At 56.1% G+C, this 15,568-nt stretch overlaps 2 protein-coding genes across 3 annotated transcripts in view; both read right to left on the reverse strand.

Moving 5' to 3' along the window:
* Window positions 1-410: 410 nt before the first annotated feature.
* On the reverse strand, window positions 411-2,463 carry NME4 (NME/NM23 nucleoside diphosphate kinase 4). Its single transcript, XM_054270910.1, has 5 exons — window positions 2,376-2,463; window positions 966-1,096; window positions 791-892; window positions 600-700; window positions 411-537 (listed from the first exon to the last, which is right to left on the reverse strand). The coding sequence occupies exons 1-5, from the start codon at window positions 2,461-2,463 to the stop codon at window positions 417-419; spliced, it is 543 nt and encodes a 180-aa protein (XP_054126885.1). The 3' UTR covers window positions 411-416.
* Window positions 2,464-4,156: 1,693 nt separating this feature from the next.
* Window positions 4,157-15,568, reverse strand: part of XPO6 (exportin 6) — a 63,360-nt gene continuing 51,948 nt past the window's right edge. For both annotated transcript variants that reach the window (XM_054271008.1, XM_054271007.1), the window contains exons 18-24: window positions 14,953-15,108; window positions 13,712-13,826; window positions 13,064-13,235; window positions 11,421-11,582; window positions 8,856-8,954; window positions 6,792-7,022; window positions 4,157-4,800 (exon numbers count right to left, since the gene is read on the reverse strand). In XM_054271008.1, the coding sequence (XP_054126983.1) occupies window positions 4,699-4,800; window positions 6,792-7,022; window positions 8,856-8,954; window positions 11,421-11,582; window positions 13,064-13,235; window positions 13,712-13,826; window positions 14,953-15,108 (1,037 nt within the window). In that variant the 3' untranslated portion in view covers window positions 4,157-4,698. The remainder of the gene's footprint in view (window positions 4,801-6,791; window positions 7,023-8,855; window positions 8,955-11,420; window positions 11,583-13,063; window positions 13,236-13,711; window positions 13,827-14,952; window positions 15,109-15,568) is intronic.

A 15,568-nucleotide genomic window follows, 5' to 3' on the forward strand; every position in this document is an offset into this window, starting at 1 on the left:
CCCAGTGCCTCCCAGAGCTTCCCAGTACCACCCCAGTGCCCTCTGGGGACCTCCCAGTGCCCCCCATGATCACCCAGTGCCTCCCAGAGCCTTCCTGTAACACCCCCAGTGCCCTCTGGTGTTACCTCTGTGCATCCCAGAGTTTCCCAGTGACATCCCAGTGCCTCCCAGAGCTTCTCAGTGCCTCTGCAGGGACATCCCAGTGTCTCCCAGTACAGCCCCAGTGCCCTCTGGGCACATCCCCGTGCCTCCCAGGGCTCCTCAGTACCACTCCAGTGCCTCCCAGTACCACCTCAGTGCCCTCTGGGGACATCCCAGTGCCTCCAGAGCTTCCTGCTGACATCCAAGGGAGGACAGCGGAGTCAGAGCTGGGGACACAGGGGTTTATTGGGGTTTGGGGTGCCCCGGCCGGGGCCCTAGAGCCCGTAGATGTTGTCCCTGTCGCTGCTGTCCCAGGCCACCAGCTCGTCCCGCCGGAACCAGAAGCCGATCTCCCTCTGGGCCGTCTCGGTGGAGTCGCTGGCATGGACCACGTTCCTGCGAGGGGACAGGGATGGGGACAGTGCCACGGCCCCGGGCTCCCGCCCCCGCGGCCCTACCTGGTGATGTGCACGCTGAGGTCCCCGCGGATCGTCCCCGCGGCGCTGCTGTCCCCAACCATGGCCCGTGTGCACCGCACCACGTTGTAGCCCTCCCACACCTGCGGGACAGGGACAGCGACAGCGACAAGGACAGGCACAGGGACAGCTGAGCCCCCTGCGCCCCCGGGACCCCCGGGCTGTCCCCTCACCATGGCCACCACCGGCCCCGAGGTCATGTAGGCGACGAGCGCGGGGTAGAAGGGCTTCAGCCGCAGCTGCTCGTAGTGCTGCTCCACGAGCCTCCGGTCCGCCTGGGCACGGCGGTGACAGTGACACCCGGGCGGTGTCCCCGCCACCCCCGCTCCCGGAGCTGTCCCCGGCTACCTGGAGCAGCTTCATGGCCACCAGCTTGAAGCCGCGGCGCTCGAAGCGCTGGATGATGTCCCCGAGCAGGCGCCGCTGCACCGCGTCCGGCTTGGCCAGCAGCAGCGTCCTCTCCTGCAGCGCCGCGGGGGCTGCGCGGGTCACTGTCACCGCCACTGTCACCACCGCGGGACACCGGACACACCCGACACCGGCACGGGGGCAGCAGGGCCCCGAGCTCGCCCCGCCGCACCAGGGGCTGTACTCGGCCCCGAGGTGCCAATGGGAACCCGTCCCCATCGCTGTCCCCATCCTCGTCCCCATCGCTGTCCCCATCCCGGGGCGTGTCCCCTGGCCAAGCTGTGCCTCTCAGGCTGCTGGGGTCCCAGGGGATGTGTCGCAAAGCCCTGATGGGTGCTGGGGACATGTCCATGGCCAGAAAACAGCCTTTAAGCCAGCCATGCCTGTGACGTGTCCCCGTGTCCCCGTGTCGGGGACTGTCCCCTGCCTGGCCACGGGGCCTTCCCCCCGCCCGGTCACAGCGCTTCGCTGCTGGAGGGGAAAATCGGTGACCGAGGGTCGGCAGGGTCCGGTCCCGATCTCACCCGAGGGACAGCACGTTTCGGTCCCGGTGTCACCCGAGGGACAGCACGGTCCGGTCCCGCTGTCACCCGAGGGACAGCAGGGTCTCACCCCGCCCCTGGCCCTGCCGCGGCTGCGCCGCAGGAGGGGACAGCAGCCCCAGGGGACAGCGCATCCCGTCCGCTGGAGGGACAGAGGGGACAGGAAGGAGGGGAAGGGAGAGAGGAGGAAGGGAGGGGACATTTCATTCCCAATCTCTTCGGGGTCCCGTCCCGGGCTGGGGGTGGCCCCGCTGCTGGCGGGGACAGAGCCGGACAAACCGAGCCCGTGAGCTCCCCCGGGCACTGCTGGGCACGGCTCGGCTCTGCCAGGGCACTGCCCTGCCCTGTCCCCCGCAGCGGGGTCCCCCAGCACCGCCCTGGGGACACTGAACCCCTTGGGACCAGCTCCGGGCTCTGTGCCATGGCGCCACACGGGGCTGGGGACAGCAGGGCCGGGCACTGACTTGTCCCACGAAGGGGCGACAGGAGCCCGTGAGCCGCCACCCGCCCGGCACGGGGGGACCGGGGACACTGCGAGGGGACGGGACACCGAGGGGACAGCGTGGGAACGGGAGCTTTGAGGGGCGGCACAAGCAGGGGACCGGGAACAGGATGGGAATGAGGACAAGGTCCCCAGGAGCAGGACAGGGAGGGGCTGAAGGGCCCCAGGGATGGGGACCGGGGACACTGGAGCAGGGGTGGGGACAGGTCCCCAGGGGTAGGATGAAGGTGGGGACAGGGTCCCCAGGGGTAGGATGAGGTTAGGGACAGGGTCCCCAGGGGCAGGACAGGTCGGGCCGTGTCTCACCGGAGCCGTAGCAGCGGGGCGCGGGGGGCCCCAGGCCGGGCTGTCCCCGCGGGAGGCTCCGGGCCAGGCAGCGCCCCACGGAGCCCATGGCGGCCCCGGCGGGTCCCGGCCGGGCTCGGTCGCTCTGCGGAGGCTTTAAGGGCCGGGGACGGGTCAGGATTCCGTCCCTCCCCTTAAAGGCCGCCGCGCCTGCTCGGGACATCCCGGGCCGGAGCATCCTCCCCATGCAGAGCATTCTAGCACGGAGCATCCTGGCACGGAACATGCCGGCTTGGAAGCCCAAACCCTGCCAGGGTGGGAGCACAGCCCACGGCCACCCCGAGGGGAGCCAGACCCTGCCAGGACCCAAACCTGGGTCATGCTTTGCCCTCCATTCAGCAGCAGGGAGAGGCTGGGTCAGCCCCCAGTGCCCCCCTAGGGCAGGGCAGAGCTGCTGGGGTGCCCAGAGGAGCTCAGGAGCAGGACCAGGGCTGGACCCTGCACTGGGGGCTGATGCAGCATCACCAGCAGGAACAACGAGGACTCCAAGTGGAGACAGGGGCACTGCTCCAGGTGTGGCTGGCAGTGAGTCAGGATGGCACAGACCATCACCCCCTTCCTCCCTGCTGCTCTCACCCCTCTGGAGGCAGCTCTGCCCTCACCTGCACGGCCTGGAGCAGGTGAGGCACATCCTGGGCATCTGGACTCTGCTCCAGGGCAGGGAGCACAGAGATGCAGCTGGTGCCAGCTCAGAGCCTGGATGCACGGATGGCACAGATCATCCAAAGAGCATCCACCATCCCCCATGACAAAAGGGCACAGGGAAGGGGCTTGTCCACAAAACTGAATCACAGGAACCATGGAGGAAGTGCTGCCACACTGCAGCTCACCCCTGGCACCTCCCAGCTGTGCAGGTGCAGCCACAGCACAGCCACATCTCCAAACATTCCCAGGAGAACATCCCAGGAGTGCTCCCTTCCCAGAGCCTGGGGCTGCTCCTGCCCCTGCAGCTGCCCACCTAAACACAGGGAATTAAGAATTATTCCACAGAATCATGGAATGGTTTGGGTTGGAAGGGACCCCAAAGCCCATCCAGTGCCACCCCTGCCATGGCAGGGACACCTCCCACTGTCCCAGAGTGCTCCCAGCCCTGCCCAGCCTGGCCTTGGGCACTGCCAGGGATCCAGGGGCAGCCACAGCTGCTCTGGGCACCCTGTGCCAGGGCCTCCCTAGTGTCCCATCTAACCCAGCCCACATTCAGCCTAAGGCCATTTCATCTTGTCCTGTCACTCCATGCCTCTCCAATTTAATCTATTAAACATAAAAATTAGGACTGATCTAATACTGCTTCCTGACCAGAGAAGAGAATAGAAATTATTCTCAGGGAAAAGAAACCATTCCCAGCTGCATGATCAGAGATCCACAAGCCCCACACAATCTGCTCCTGCCTGACCGGTGTCTGGGATTTTATCAGACTGATGCCACGACTGTGTCACTGGGCAGAGGGTGAAGTTCAGCTCCAGGCTCCCTGGGAATGGGAGATTTCTTCCTTTCCTTCCTGCAGGCACTTCATGATCGATCCAGACACTTGTGCTGGAGTGGATGAATGGATCACCACAACACAGGAGGAGAACAATGAGGAGACAGCAAAGAGGCCACCACTGATCTGCACCTTCCAGGAGCTGCTGGAATTGCTGGGATCCTTGCTGGCTGCTCCTCATTCCTGATCCTGGGAAAAGCTGTGGATCACTGCCTGTTCATTTATATTAAATGACCTACAGGGAAACGAACCCAGCTCCAAGTTATTTAAAACAACAAAGTAAGCACTTTATTCCCATTAAGCATGTTGTTTTAGTATCACAATGGAATGATGAGAAAACGTTTACGTTTAAAAAAAAACCCAAAAAAAGTCTCTAAATCCCCGCCAACATCGGGGAGGTTTTCAAGGCAATTTAAAAACAAAGGGAGTGACAGAAGTGCCAAACCAGTCCCAACGTCAGGAGACTCCTCCTCCGAGAGCTGGGCGGGGCAGGAAGGTGGAATGACACGAAGGTACGAATGTCTGAAGTGGTCTTTGGCGCTTCTGCCTCGCGTTTCATACGGACATGATCTCTCCAGACACCTCCAGATGCAACAAAGTGCTACGGGAGCAGAGGGAAGGCCCCGGGAGGGAGAGGGGTCTCCCGGCAGCCGGGATGCCCCGGGGTGGGCATTAAGACACATCCTGCGGCTCCAGCTGCGGCCTCGGCTGGGCAGGAGGACTCAAAGGAAGCGGTGGAGCGGTGAAGGCAGCGCCGGCCCGGGCAGAGCGGGGCCGGGGGCGGCACTCACTCCAGGGCAGTCACTATAACTTCACAGTGCCCGGGGGCAGGCTGTCGTTGCACAGTCTGTAATAGCGCAGGTCGTTCACCAGCCTGTGCACGTTCTGTGTGAACGAGGGCAGGTCCTGCAAGGGAGACAACAAAAACTGCTGGGAACGGACTCACAGCAGAGGGGCAGGCAGCCAGTGGGTGTTCACAGGTGAACAGATCCACCCTGACTCGGTCTGAGCCCAGGGAACTCCAGGCTCTGGGCAGAGGTGGTTTCAGAGCTGAGTGCAGGGATCCAGCTCTGCTCCCATCTCAGCTTGTGCAGTGAGGCCCCAGAGGAATGGGCATGGAATCATGGAATGCTCTGGGTTGGGAAGGGCGCTAAATCCCATCTAGTGCCACTCCTGCCGTAGCAGGGACACCTTCCAGCCTGGCTTTGGGCACTGCCAGGGATGCTGGGGCAGCCACAGCTGCTCTGGGCACCCTGTGCCAGGGCCTGCCCACCCTCACAGGGAACAATTCCCAATTCCCAATATCCCATCCATCCCTGCCCTCTGGCAGTGGGAGCCATTCCCTGTGTCCTGTCCCTCCATGCCTTGTCCCCAGTCCCTCTGCAGCTCTCCTGGAGCCCCTTCAGGCCCTGCCAGGGGCTCTGAGGTGTCCCTGGATCCATCTCTCCCTCAGCTCTCCCAGCTTCTCCATGGCCAGATTCAGCACTAATTCCTTGCTGCCCACCTGCCAAGGCTCCTGGGTGTCACACACTCCCTACCAAGGGCTGATGTTCCTGAAGAACAGTCACATTCCAGAGCCAAGCAACTCCCCCATGGCTCCATTCCCACCCTCACCCTCGGTCTCAAATTTCCTCAGGACAGGGAGCACTCAATGGACAACCCTCAGCAATGGAAGCCAGAACCTGCTGCTCTGCCATGATATCCCACACATTTCCTTCCCTGCTCTGCCATGGTATTCCACACATTCCCTCCCCACACACGAGGGGTTTGCAGGGATTGTGAGCCTGTGCAGGTGCTCTGCTGTCCTTCCTGTAACCCTCAAACATCTGGCCAGCAGCTGGACCAAGATTTACGCAAGAACCTGAGCGTCCCACTGGGGAACACATCAGCCTATTCCAGTGGAACCTTCCTCCAGGAATCACCTTCCCTGACTCCCACAGCACCCTGCAGCCTGAGGGGGGATGGCAGCTCTGCCACCTGCACTGGGAACCCCTGGCTGGGGAATTGCTGAGCATGGAAGTGTTGGGAACAAAAGGCAATGCCTGCAGACATTGCCAGCATGTTCTGGCTGCCAGCAACCAGGACCCTGCAAGTCCTCAGAGCCCCAAATGCCACCTCTGAGCTGATACCCAGACCCTGGGGAAGGACTTCTTGTTCGAGGTTGCAAGGCAGGATGCTTTCAATTGCCATCTGTATGGCAGCTGTCTTTCGTCAAGTGGGCAGTTTTTCCTTATCTCTCTCTTTAAGTGACCACAATCACACCTCCCTGGGAAGGGGACATTGCTGATAACAGCTATTGAATGTCCCTGCATGGCTGATAAGAACTACAGCATCCCATTGGGAGATGTGAGCCCAGAGGGAGGAGCCAAGCATTCCCAACTGGACATAATCTGGAGATTCTGGAATACCAGCACCGCTTCTCCACTGGATTCCCCAGAGGAACAGCAGCTGCCTCTTCTTCGACTGGATCTTCAGAGGAAGAATACACCCTTCTCTACAGGATCCCTGCTCCAGCAGAACCACCCCCGACACTGCAGGAGGGCTGCAGCAACAATTCCAATGGGACTGCCACCAACACCCTGACCCACAGGGTGTCAGGTTGGCTTCTGACTCTGTCAGTGTTGTTCTAGTGTACTGCATTGTTTATTTTATCCTTTTATTTTCTTCCCTATTAAAGAACTGTTATTTCCTGCTCTCAAAATTTTTGTTGCCTGAGAGCCCCTTAATTTAAAATTTATAGCAATTTGAAATGGGGGAGTTAATTTTCTCCATTTCAGGGGAGTCTCCTGCCTTCCTTAGCAGGCACCTGTCTTTCCAAACCAAGACACTTCTCTTTCCCTGGAAAATGGCCTCTAATGCATGCTGGCAACAGCACAAAGCTGCAGGCCCCTCCTCACCCTGTCCATTTTGAAGTTCCTCCCCAGCACGTTCTTCTGGTTGGAGTCCACGCCGTCACAGCTGGCCAGGAACTCGGGCAGGAAGGCGGAGTAGAAGCCGTCGAAGTCCACCGAGGCCATGTTGTAGGTGGCGATGCCGATCTCCTCCTGCAGCAGGTCGTGGCTCTTGTGCACCAGCACCTGCAGCAGCACGTTCACAAACTGGAACAGCATCGTGGTCCTGAAGATCTTCTGCACAGGGAGAGGGGCACAGGGTCAGGGGACTTGACTCCTGCCACAGGAGGACAAATCCAGCAAGGACAGAGCGGCCACGGCACACTCTGGTGAGCACTGAGATGATTTTCTAAGCCAAGGCAGATCAAAAATGGCCAAAATTAGATCAATTAGTGTCAGCTTGAGAGTTAATGTTGAATTTGGCCACACTTACTTCATGGTTTGGGGCTTCAGGGACACCTCAGAGCCCCTGCCAGGGCCTAAAGGGGCTCCAGGAGAGCTGCAGAGGGACTGGGGACAAGGGATGGAGGGACAGGACACAGGGAATGGCTCCCACTGCCAGAGGGCAGGGCTGGATGGGATATTGGGAATTGGGAATTGTTCCCTGTGAGGGTGGGCAGGCCCTGGCACAGGGTGCCCAGAGCAGCTGTGGCTGCCCCTGCATCCTTGGCAGTGCCCAAGGCCAGGCTGGGCAGGGCTTGGAGCAGCCTGGGACAGTGGAAGGTGACCCTGCCATGGCAGGGGGTTAAATATAAATCATCTTTACAGTCCCACCCAGCCCAAACCATTCCACAATTCCATGCTTTGACCCAAGTTTTAAGCATTGGCAAAGCCACCAGCACCAAGTCCCACTCCAATTCCAGTCAGGAACTTCCCTGCACAGTGCTCCTGGGAGCCAGGGAATGTGGCCAGGGGGCTGAAATCTGCCCCAGGCACCTGTGAACACAAAGAGCTGCCCTTCAGGTGTGAACACAGAACTTGCAGAAACTGCAAGCTCTGCTTTCCCAGGCTGAGCAGATTCCCTGGATTCCAGATTTAGTCCTCCATGGCAGCAGCTAAGGATAGGTTACAGGACCTGGGTCCATGGAGATGGAGACTCCCAGTGGCAGTGAGCTGGGAACAGCAGACACCTGCAGCTGCCCAGCTGGGAATGCTGCAGGCACTCCCTGTGCCACTGAGGGTCCCAACTGCTGCTCCCCCAGACACAGCTCACTGGCACTGGGTGCTTGTTGGGGAAGATGAAACAGGAAAGCCCTATATATATGATTGCCTGGCAAAAGATTTTGAGAATATAGAAACTATAAGCGAGATTGGAATGAAAGCAAGCTTTGAGATCCCTCAGTTAATGAACAACTGGAAAACAATGGCATGGCCAGCTGAAGGTAATCTCCTTTTGGTGAAACAACACCCTCTGCTTGCAGACAGGCCCAAGGGTCAGAGCAGACCCTGCCAGCTTGGCAGAAGGGGCCCAAAGAGGAGTTTTTAGGGTTTAAAATGTAGCACAGTATGGTAATGTAATGATTCTTATAGGCTGTATGTAAATGCTATAGGATTTGTATCTTGTACTAGATTGGTTAGTGAGAATTAGAATATTCAACACAGAAGAAGATTTATTGTATTGTAATGGGAACCTCGCTCTCTTACCCTTTTACTCTCTTCCCCTCTCACCCCCTCTCCCCCTCTCTTCTCTCAGCCTGCTCTGAGCTGTGGCTGCAGCTCCCAGCAGGGCCCTGCCCCCAGGCCCTTTGCAATAAACCCCAAGTTCCTGACCTGGCTGCAGAGATCTCTGTCTCTGTCTCCACTGTCCTATCCCCCGACACTCCTACAGGTGCTCTCTGCTCTCCCTCACTGCCAGAGCAGGGAACACACCCAGACTTTGTCTGACTGGAGCTGGGATCCCTCCCATCCCCAGTTCCCAGTATCAGGGGGTGGTAACTCCATTCCAACCACACAAAGGTTATGGCACTGAACCCCCGCATCCTGACCTGGACTTTCAAGCAGTTTAAAAGCAGTCCCAGGACAGCTCCCACCTCTTCCATGCCCAGAGAGCAGAGGCCAGGCAGGACCCACCTTGTGGTACAGCTTCTGCTTGGTGTTCAGTGTCTCCAGGTAGAAGAGGTTCTGTTTGAACAGGTGAATGTCAGGCTGCAGGAAGGACTGGCCAAACGCCTGGAACAAAGCACAGAGGGAGGAAGGGCATGGAGAGCACCACAAACATCAGAGCTGCCAGCAAAAACAACAGCATTTTCACCCTGAGCCCAGGAGAAACCCCTGGCAGCCTCAGTGCAGCAAGATCACAAGAGGCAGGCAGTTCAGATCACCTGTGCCAGCAGGTCTATGACATTTTGGTGGCAACATGGGCATATCCCTGCAGAGCTGGCTCCACTGGGAGCAGGCAGGCCAAGCTGGCACTGGAGAGGGCCAGGGATGCTGAGCCTTCCAGGCTGCTCAGGAAGGGCAGGGCTGCTCCTCAAGGTGTCACCTGAGGCACCACAGCACAGGGAACAGACCAGGACACAGCCCAGGGTGGGTCTCAGTCTCAGCCAGGAGCCCAAGCAGTGTCACTGCCCTGATTTAGGATTTAGGCCCTGGCAGCCTGTACAGGGAAGAGCCCAGAACAAAACCTGCTGGAGCCTGAGCTGAGGGCTGCACAGTGTGTGATCAAACATCTTTTCCACCCTGAACAGCTCCAAAGCACTGGACAGGGGATGAAGGTGGGTGAGGTCAGCTCTGTACAGGGACAGGCAGCAGGATTTGAACAGCTCCTCTTCAAGGCATTGTGAGCAGAAGAGTTTATTCTCCCACATGACCCATTTATTGTCAAATGGACAAAAATGACCCAGATCCCATCAAGACGGAGCCAGTTCTGGCCTTAGATCTCAGGTGGAAATCAGCATCCAAACTATTAATATCCCCCACACAAAGCCCTGGCTGTGGGAACACTTACAGAGCATGAAATGGGAGTTTTGTATCAGAGCACCAAGAGCCAAGGGGCAAAACAAGCAGTGCAGTGTTGTCATCCTCAGTCTGAACAGAGATTATTATATAAATATCTTCCAGAATGAGGCATTCAAGAGAGGTTGGAAGGGTTACACAGCTACAGGTGAAAGAGATGCTTGGACAGCCCTGCACAGGAGCCAGCCTGGGCTGCAGTGACACCAAAAGGTGGCAGGAGAAGGAAAGGCCACAGAGAAACACGGCCCAGGTTATGTCAGTGCAAGAGCTCCCTCTCCCCATGTGCACCACAGGGGACTCAGTTTCTCCAGGCACTCCACCAGGGGGAAACTCTCCCAAAGTCCTCCCACCTGCAGACTAAGGAGATCTAGGAATTGCAAGGGAACTCATCTGGCCAGCTCTGACTGAACACATGGAACACAGCCTGTTATTCTTAAAATTCTAATATCCCAACCTGAGAAGGCTGGAGCTGGCTCTGTGCACACACTCTCTCAAGGGGCTCCAGGAGAGCTGCAGAGGGACTGGGGACAAGGGATGGAGGGACAGGACACAGGGAATGGCTCCCACTGCCAGAGGGCAGGGCTGGATGGGATATTGGGAATTGGGAATTGTTCCCTGTGAGGGTGGGCAGGCCCTGGCACAGGGTGCCCAGAGCAGCTGTGGCTGCCCCTGCATCCCTGGCAGTGCCCAAGGCCAGGCTGGGCAGGGCTGGGAGCAGCCTGGGACAGTGGGAGGTGACCCTGCCATGGCAGGGGTGGGATGGGATGAGCTTTAAGGTCCCTTCAACCCAAACCAGTCCATGATTCTCTATTCCCCAAGGCAAAGCCTGTCAGGTGTTACTCCCTGACCCCCACCAGGGCTTGTTGTACAGCACTCAACAAGTCCATGGAAAACAAAAGACACTCAGGAAAACTTCCCAGCACTGGCATCTCTCTGCAGGGCCAATCACAACACTCAGAATTAAATGGGTCAGTGGCAGTAATGCATTTTTATTAGAGGATGAGGCTTGCAAAAAAATCATCATTCCTTCCTCATGCCTGCATGGCTCTGTGCCTTGTGAGCTCAGCAGCTGGGTCACTCCTCAGCAACTCTCATTTTCAGCAGTGTGGGAAGGCAAAACCTCACTCAAGACTCATCTAAACCCATCACCTACATGTGCCCAGGTGGGACCTTCACAAGAACAAAGACATTGAGGGGCTGGAGGGTGTCCAGGGGAGGGAACAGAGCTGGGGAGGGGCTGGAGCACCAGGAGGGGCTGAGGGAGCTGGGAAGGGGCTCAGCCTGGAGAAAAGGAGGCTCAGGGGGGATTTTGTGGCTCTGCACAGCTCCTGACAGGAGGGGACAGCCGGGGGAGTCCCAGGGAACAGGGACAGGAGGAGACGGAATGGCCTCAAGTGCCAGAGGAGGTTTAGGTTGGATATTGGGAAACTCCTTCATGGGAAGGGTGGTCAGGCACTGGCACAGCTGCCCAGGGCTGTGGTGGAGTCACCATCCCTGCAGGGATTTAAATGCCATGTGGATGTGGCACTTGGGGACATGTTTAGTGGTGGCCTTGGCAGTGGTGGGGGAATGAGTGGACTCAATCTCAGAGGGCTTTTCCAACCTTGATGATTCTGTGATTCCCTGTTTAGTGCTGCCCTGCAGGACAGGCTCTGGGCAGTGCTGGGAAAGGTGAGTTACCTGCATGATGGCACTGAACTGGGCTTCATTCTCCATCTGCTCCTCTGCCACTCCCCTCTGCACGCTGGCCAGCACGCTGGATTTGAAGAAGTACCTCCAGTTGTGGTGCAGCACCCGGAAGAGCAGCTCAAACAGCTCTGCCTTCACATCAGGGGATGAGCGCTGCCAGGAGAGGGGACAGAGCTCAGGGCAGGCTCCTCTCTGGGATCCCACCCACCCCTGGGCCCCACCCACCCATCACAGCACTTCTAAGGGAGCAGCAGCCCCAGCAGCTGTAGGATCGTGCTGAAAACACATCCCTGACTCTGAGCTGTACCTCCTGCTTTGACCTCCTCCCTAATTTTAGCTTCTCTTGAAATCCCTGACAAAATCCTCCACCCACTCTGTTTCCAATCCCACTGGCTGCTCCCCCCAGGGTGTTTTCCCTCCACACTTGCAGCTCGTGGAAATTCAAAGCTTCACTGCTGCCACTGATACCTTGGGGTTTAAGTTTTTCTGTGCAGCTTTTAGCTTTATATTAAGTGTTACTGGGATCTTTTCACAGGGTGGTGAAGACAACACAATGCTGTTCTAGCTGGAGACTCAATCTCTTCAAACTTCAGTGCCCAAATCATGAACAATGTGAAAAGAAGAGGGTGGGCAAGCAAGGAGGATGAAACTTCATAATTTGAAGCCATTAATTGGACAGTTGGCTCCTGTATGCAAATGGACTAAAACTTATAAAAATGTGAGATCTTGTGACCAAGCTCTTTTGTTTCCATCTTGGAGCCCCTCAGGCAGAGCCATGACTGTGGAGGATGGGTCCAAAGAGAGATGGAGACTCCCAGTGCCACTGAGGGTCCCAACTGCTGCTCCCCCACACACCCCTCACTGTCACTGGGTGTTCTCTGCTCTCCCTCACTGTCAGAGCAGGGAACACACCCAGCCTTTGTCTCACTGGAGCTGGGATCCCTCCCATTCCCATTTCCCAGTATCAGGGGTGGTAACTCCATTGCAACCACACAAAGGCTGTGGCACAAACCCCCAAATCCTGACCTGGATTTCCAGGTAGTTTAAAAGCAGTCCCAGGACAGCTCCCACCTCTTCCCATGCCCAGACAGGACCTGAACTCTGCTACTGCCAGGCCTTTGAAAGCACTTCAATAAAAATCCACTTTATTCCTCCTTACTCCATCTAGCCTCTGTTCCAGCTCCATAAGGCATCACTACCCCCCTGTAGCCATAATATTTTCTGAAAAATCCTTTCCTTAGGATTTTTTCTCCTGAGAAGCTGAAAGGCCTCAGGAACAAAATGTAAACAATGATTATCTGCTGCTGTGGAATGCAACAGGTGCATCTGGGATTGGTCTCATGTGGTTGTTTCTAATTCATGGCCAATCACAGTCAGCGGGCTTGGACACTCTGAGACACAAACATTTGTTATCATTCCTTCTTTTTCTATTCTTAGCCAGCCTTCTGATGAAATCCTTTCTTCTATTAGTTTAGTATAGTTTTAATATAATATATATCATAAAATAATAAATCAGCCTTCTGAAACATGGAGTCAACATTCTTATCTCTCTTGTCTCTTCCCTCATCCTGGGACCCCTGTGAACACGGTCACATCCCCCCAGCAATGCCTCCCCTGCCCTGGGAGCTGAATACCTCTGCAATGATGGGATAGACCTGCTCCATGCACAGGGAGATCACACTGGGCAGGAAGGGTTTGAACACCTGGCCTGGCTCCTGCACCACCACCTGCAGGATCTTCAGGAACTTCTCCACCACGCGGCAGCCCGTGCTGCCCTCGTGCAGGATGCTCTCTGCCAGCTGCTCCCTGGGACACAAACAGCCATTAGGAACATCCCCTGGGATCCAAAGGCTCACCTGCTTCACAGGAAAATTGGTGATGCCTCTAAAAGGCTCCTTTAATACTGGCCAAGTACATGGAGGCACAGAAGGGAGGGAGGTTTGACTGAGGGTTGACAGACTCCCCTCCGCAACAAAAGATGAGTGAGGGGACACTCTGAGACCTTGGGCAGGAGCTAAGAGGGGATGTGAGAGTCCAGTTCAACACCCCACACAGCCAGCAAGTCTGTGGGAGAGCTGGGATTGCACAATGGCAGCTGTGACTGATGGGCACTGGATCTCTCCAGACCTGGAATTGTTTTCCTCAGATTCAGCCCTGGGATGTGACAAAAGTCACAAAGGCTGCAAACAGCCCACTTTAGGGACAGGGACCAGCTGGCTGAGCAGCTCCTCAGATAAACCCTCCTGAGGGGTAAGGAAGAAGTGACCAGGGCTGGGCAGTACCTGGTGAACATGTTCAGGAAGGTCTGTATGATCTGCTCAGTGAAAGGCACTCCCATCTGCACCCTCAGGCCTTGGAACAGGGTGAGGAAAAAGCTCAGCATCTCATCTGTCACATCTAAGAGAGGAGAAAAGAAACAAGAACATGTTAAGGAAACATCCAAGTGCATCAAAAAGTCTTTTATGTTTAAGTCTGAAGTTTGCTTCTCCTATTCAGGGAACCCCATTTACTCTTGGGAATTTGCCAACAGAGTTGTCTGAGAAACTGAAAGCATCAGCTGGTTCCTACAGGGCTTCAGGAGTGTTCATCCCCTTCCAAAACCTGACAGGGATGACCAGCACAGGCAGCACCCAACCCCTCAGAGCAACCAAATCCTGCCAGCAATGCCTCAGTGTGCTCAGAGTGCTGGGACAAACCTCAGGGGCAGCTCCAGGCCCATCTCCAGCTCTCACTGCTCATACAGGGTTAACAGGAAACGCCAGGAAATCCAAAACACCCACAGAGCTTGGGGTGGAGGAGAGAGAATCCAGCTTGTTCTTTTGGCAGGAACTGAGAAGACCCTTCTGTCCTCAGAAGTGAGCACGTGGTGCTGCAGTGAGCTGATCAGCACCCAGCTGATGCTTCAGCCATCCCAATAAACACTGGATGACCAAGCTGGAGCTGCTCAACTCCTCTCTCATCACACAGCCTTTGATAAGGCAATAAACTGCAATTGATGAGGCTGTTCTGAAGACAAACAGCTCCCTGGAGTCACAGCACCTTTGCTACTGCCTTGGATCCTCTGCATTTCACTGCTTTTGTCTCCCCTCAACCCCCACCACTGATAAAATCCCACCCAGCTCCAAGGGGAACAGGAGGAAGCACCTGATGTGACACAAAATGCAAACTGGTGGCCAGCAGGCTGTGAAGTGACAGTCCTGGTTCCATCTCAGGGAAAGAAACTCCCAAATCCCACATCATTTGACCCAGTCTGATGACAACTATTCCTCTTAATGGTAAATACAGCCAGAGAGGGTATTTTAAAGCTTTTTTTTTTGTGCTCAGGACCAGCTCCTCTTTGAAACTGTGACAATCCTGCCTGGATCCAGGCTGGCAGGGATGTCCCTTCAGCCCAGCTCTCCCAGCACACCCAGGCACAGCAACCCCACACACTCCACACCCACAGCAAACTCTGCTGCTGCTCTGGGTGGCACCAGGAGCTCAGAAAGCTACTCACAGCATGACCCCTGGCCTGAGGTTATACCTGACTGATGAATGAAAGCTGGGAAGAGGGCTAGTGAGACCTGCACGGATTCTTGCAGCGACTGATAACAGATCTGCCGGGACTTGGTGGATTCTCCGGAGACACTTTCCACAATGTCTTCCAGAACGCTCAGTGTCTGGTGGATGATCACTTTGGCTGCAAAACAAGAGGAGTGATGCTTCTTCCATGTGCCAAAACTGCTCACAGGTAAGAGGAAGAGAAATTAAGCTCCCACACAGAGCAATTAAAACAAATGACGTGCGACACTGCAGATTTCAGAATGATTTCTAAAGTGATCCTCAATAAAAAAAACCCAAATCATGGCAAACCAGGCCCAAAGCAGCAGTTACACATATATATATATATATATATATATATATTCAGCAGTTTCCCTGCACCCTTGCCAGGAGTTTCCTTGCATTCCTCCTATTTAAATTCCTCCTATTTAAATAAACCCTCTCCAGTACTTCCCAAGGAAGAAATTCTTATTTTCCCCCTGCACTTTTTGCAATCACGATCTTTGTTAACGCTGCTCCCAGCCAGTTTTCTAATACTACACAAGAGGCTGTTCAGTATTCCCAATGCAATCCTTACTACTTAAACTTTTATCCCAACC

This window comes from Melozone crissalis, unplaced genomic scaffold, assembly GCF_028551555.1.
Source record: "Melozone crissalis strain CALT ecotype California unplaced genomic scaffold, PUWL_Pcris_2 ptg000012l_1, whole genome shotgun sequence".
Classification (NCBI taxonomy): domain Eukaryota; kingdom Metazoa; phylum Chordata; class Aves; order Passeriformes; family Passerellidae; genus Melozone; species Melozone crissalis.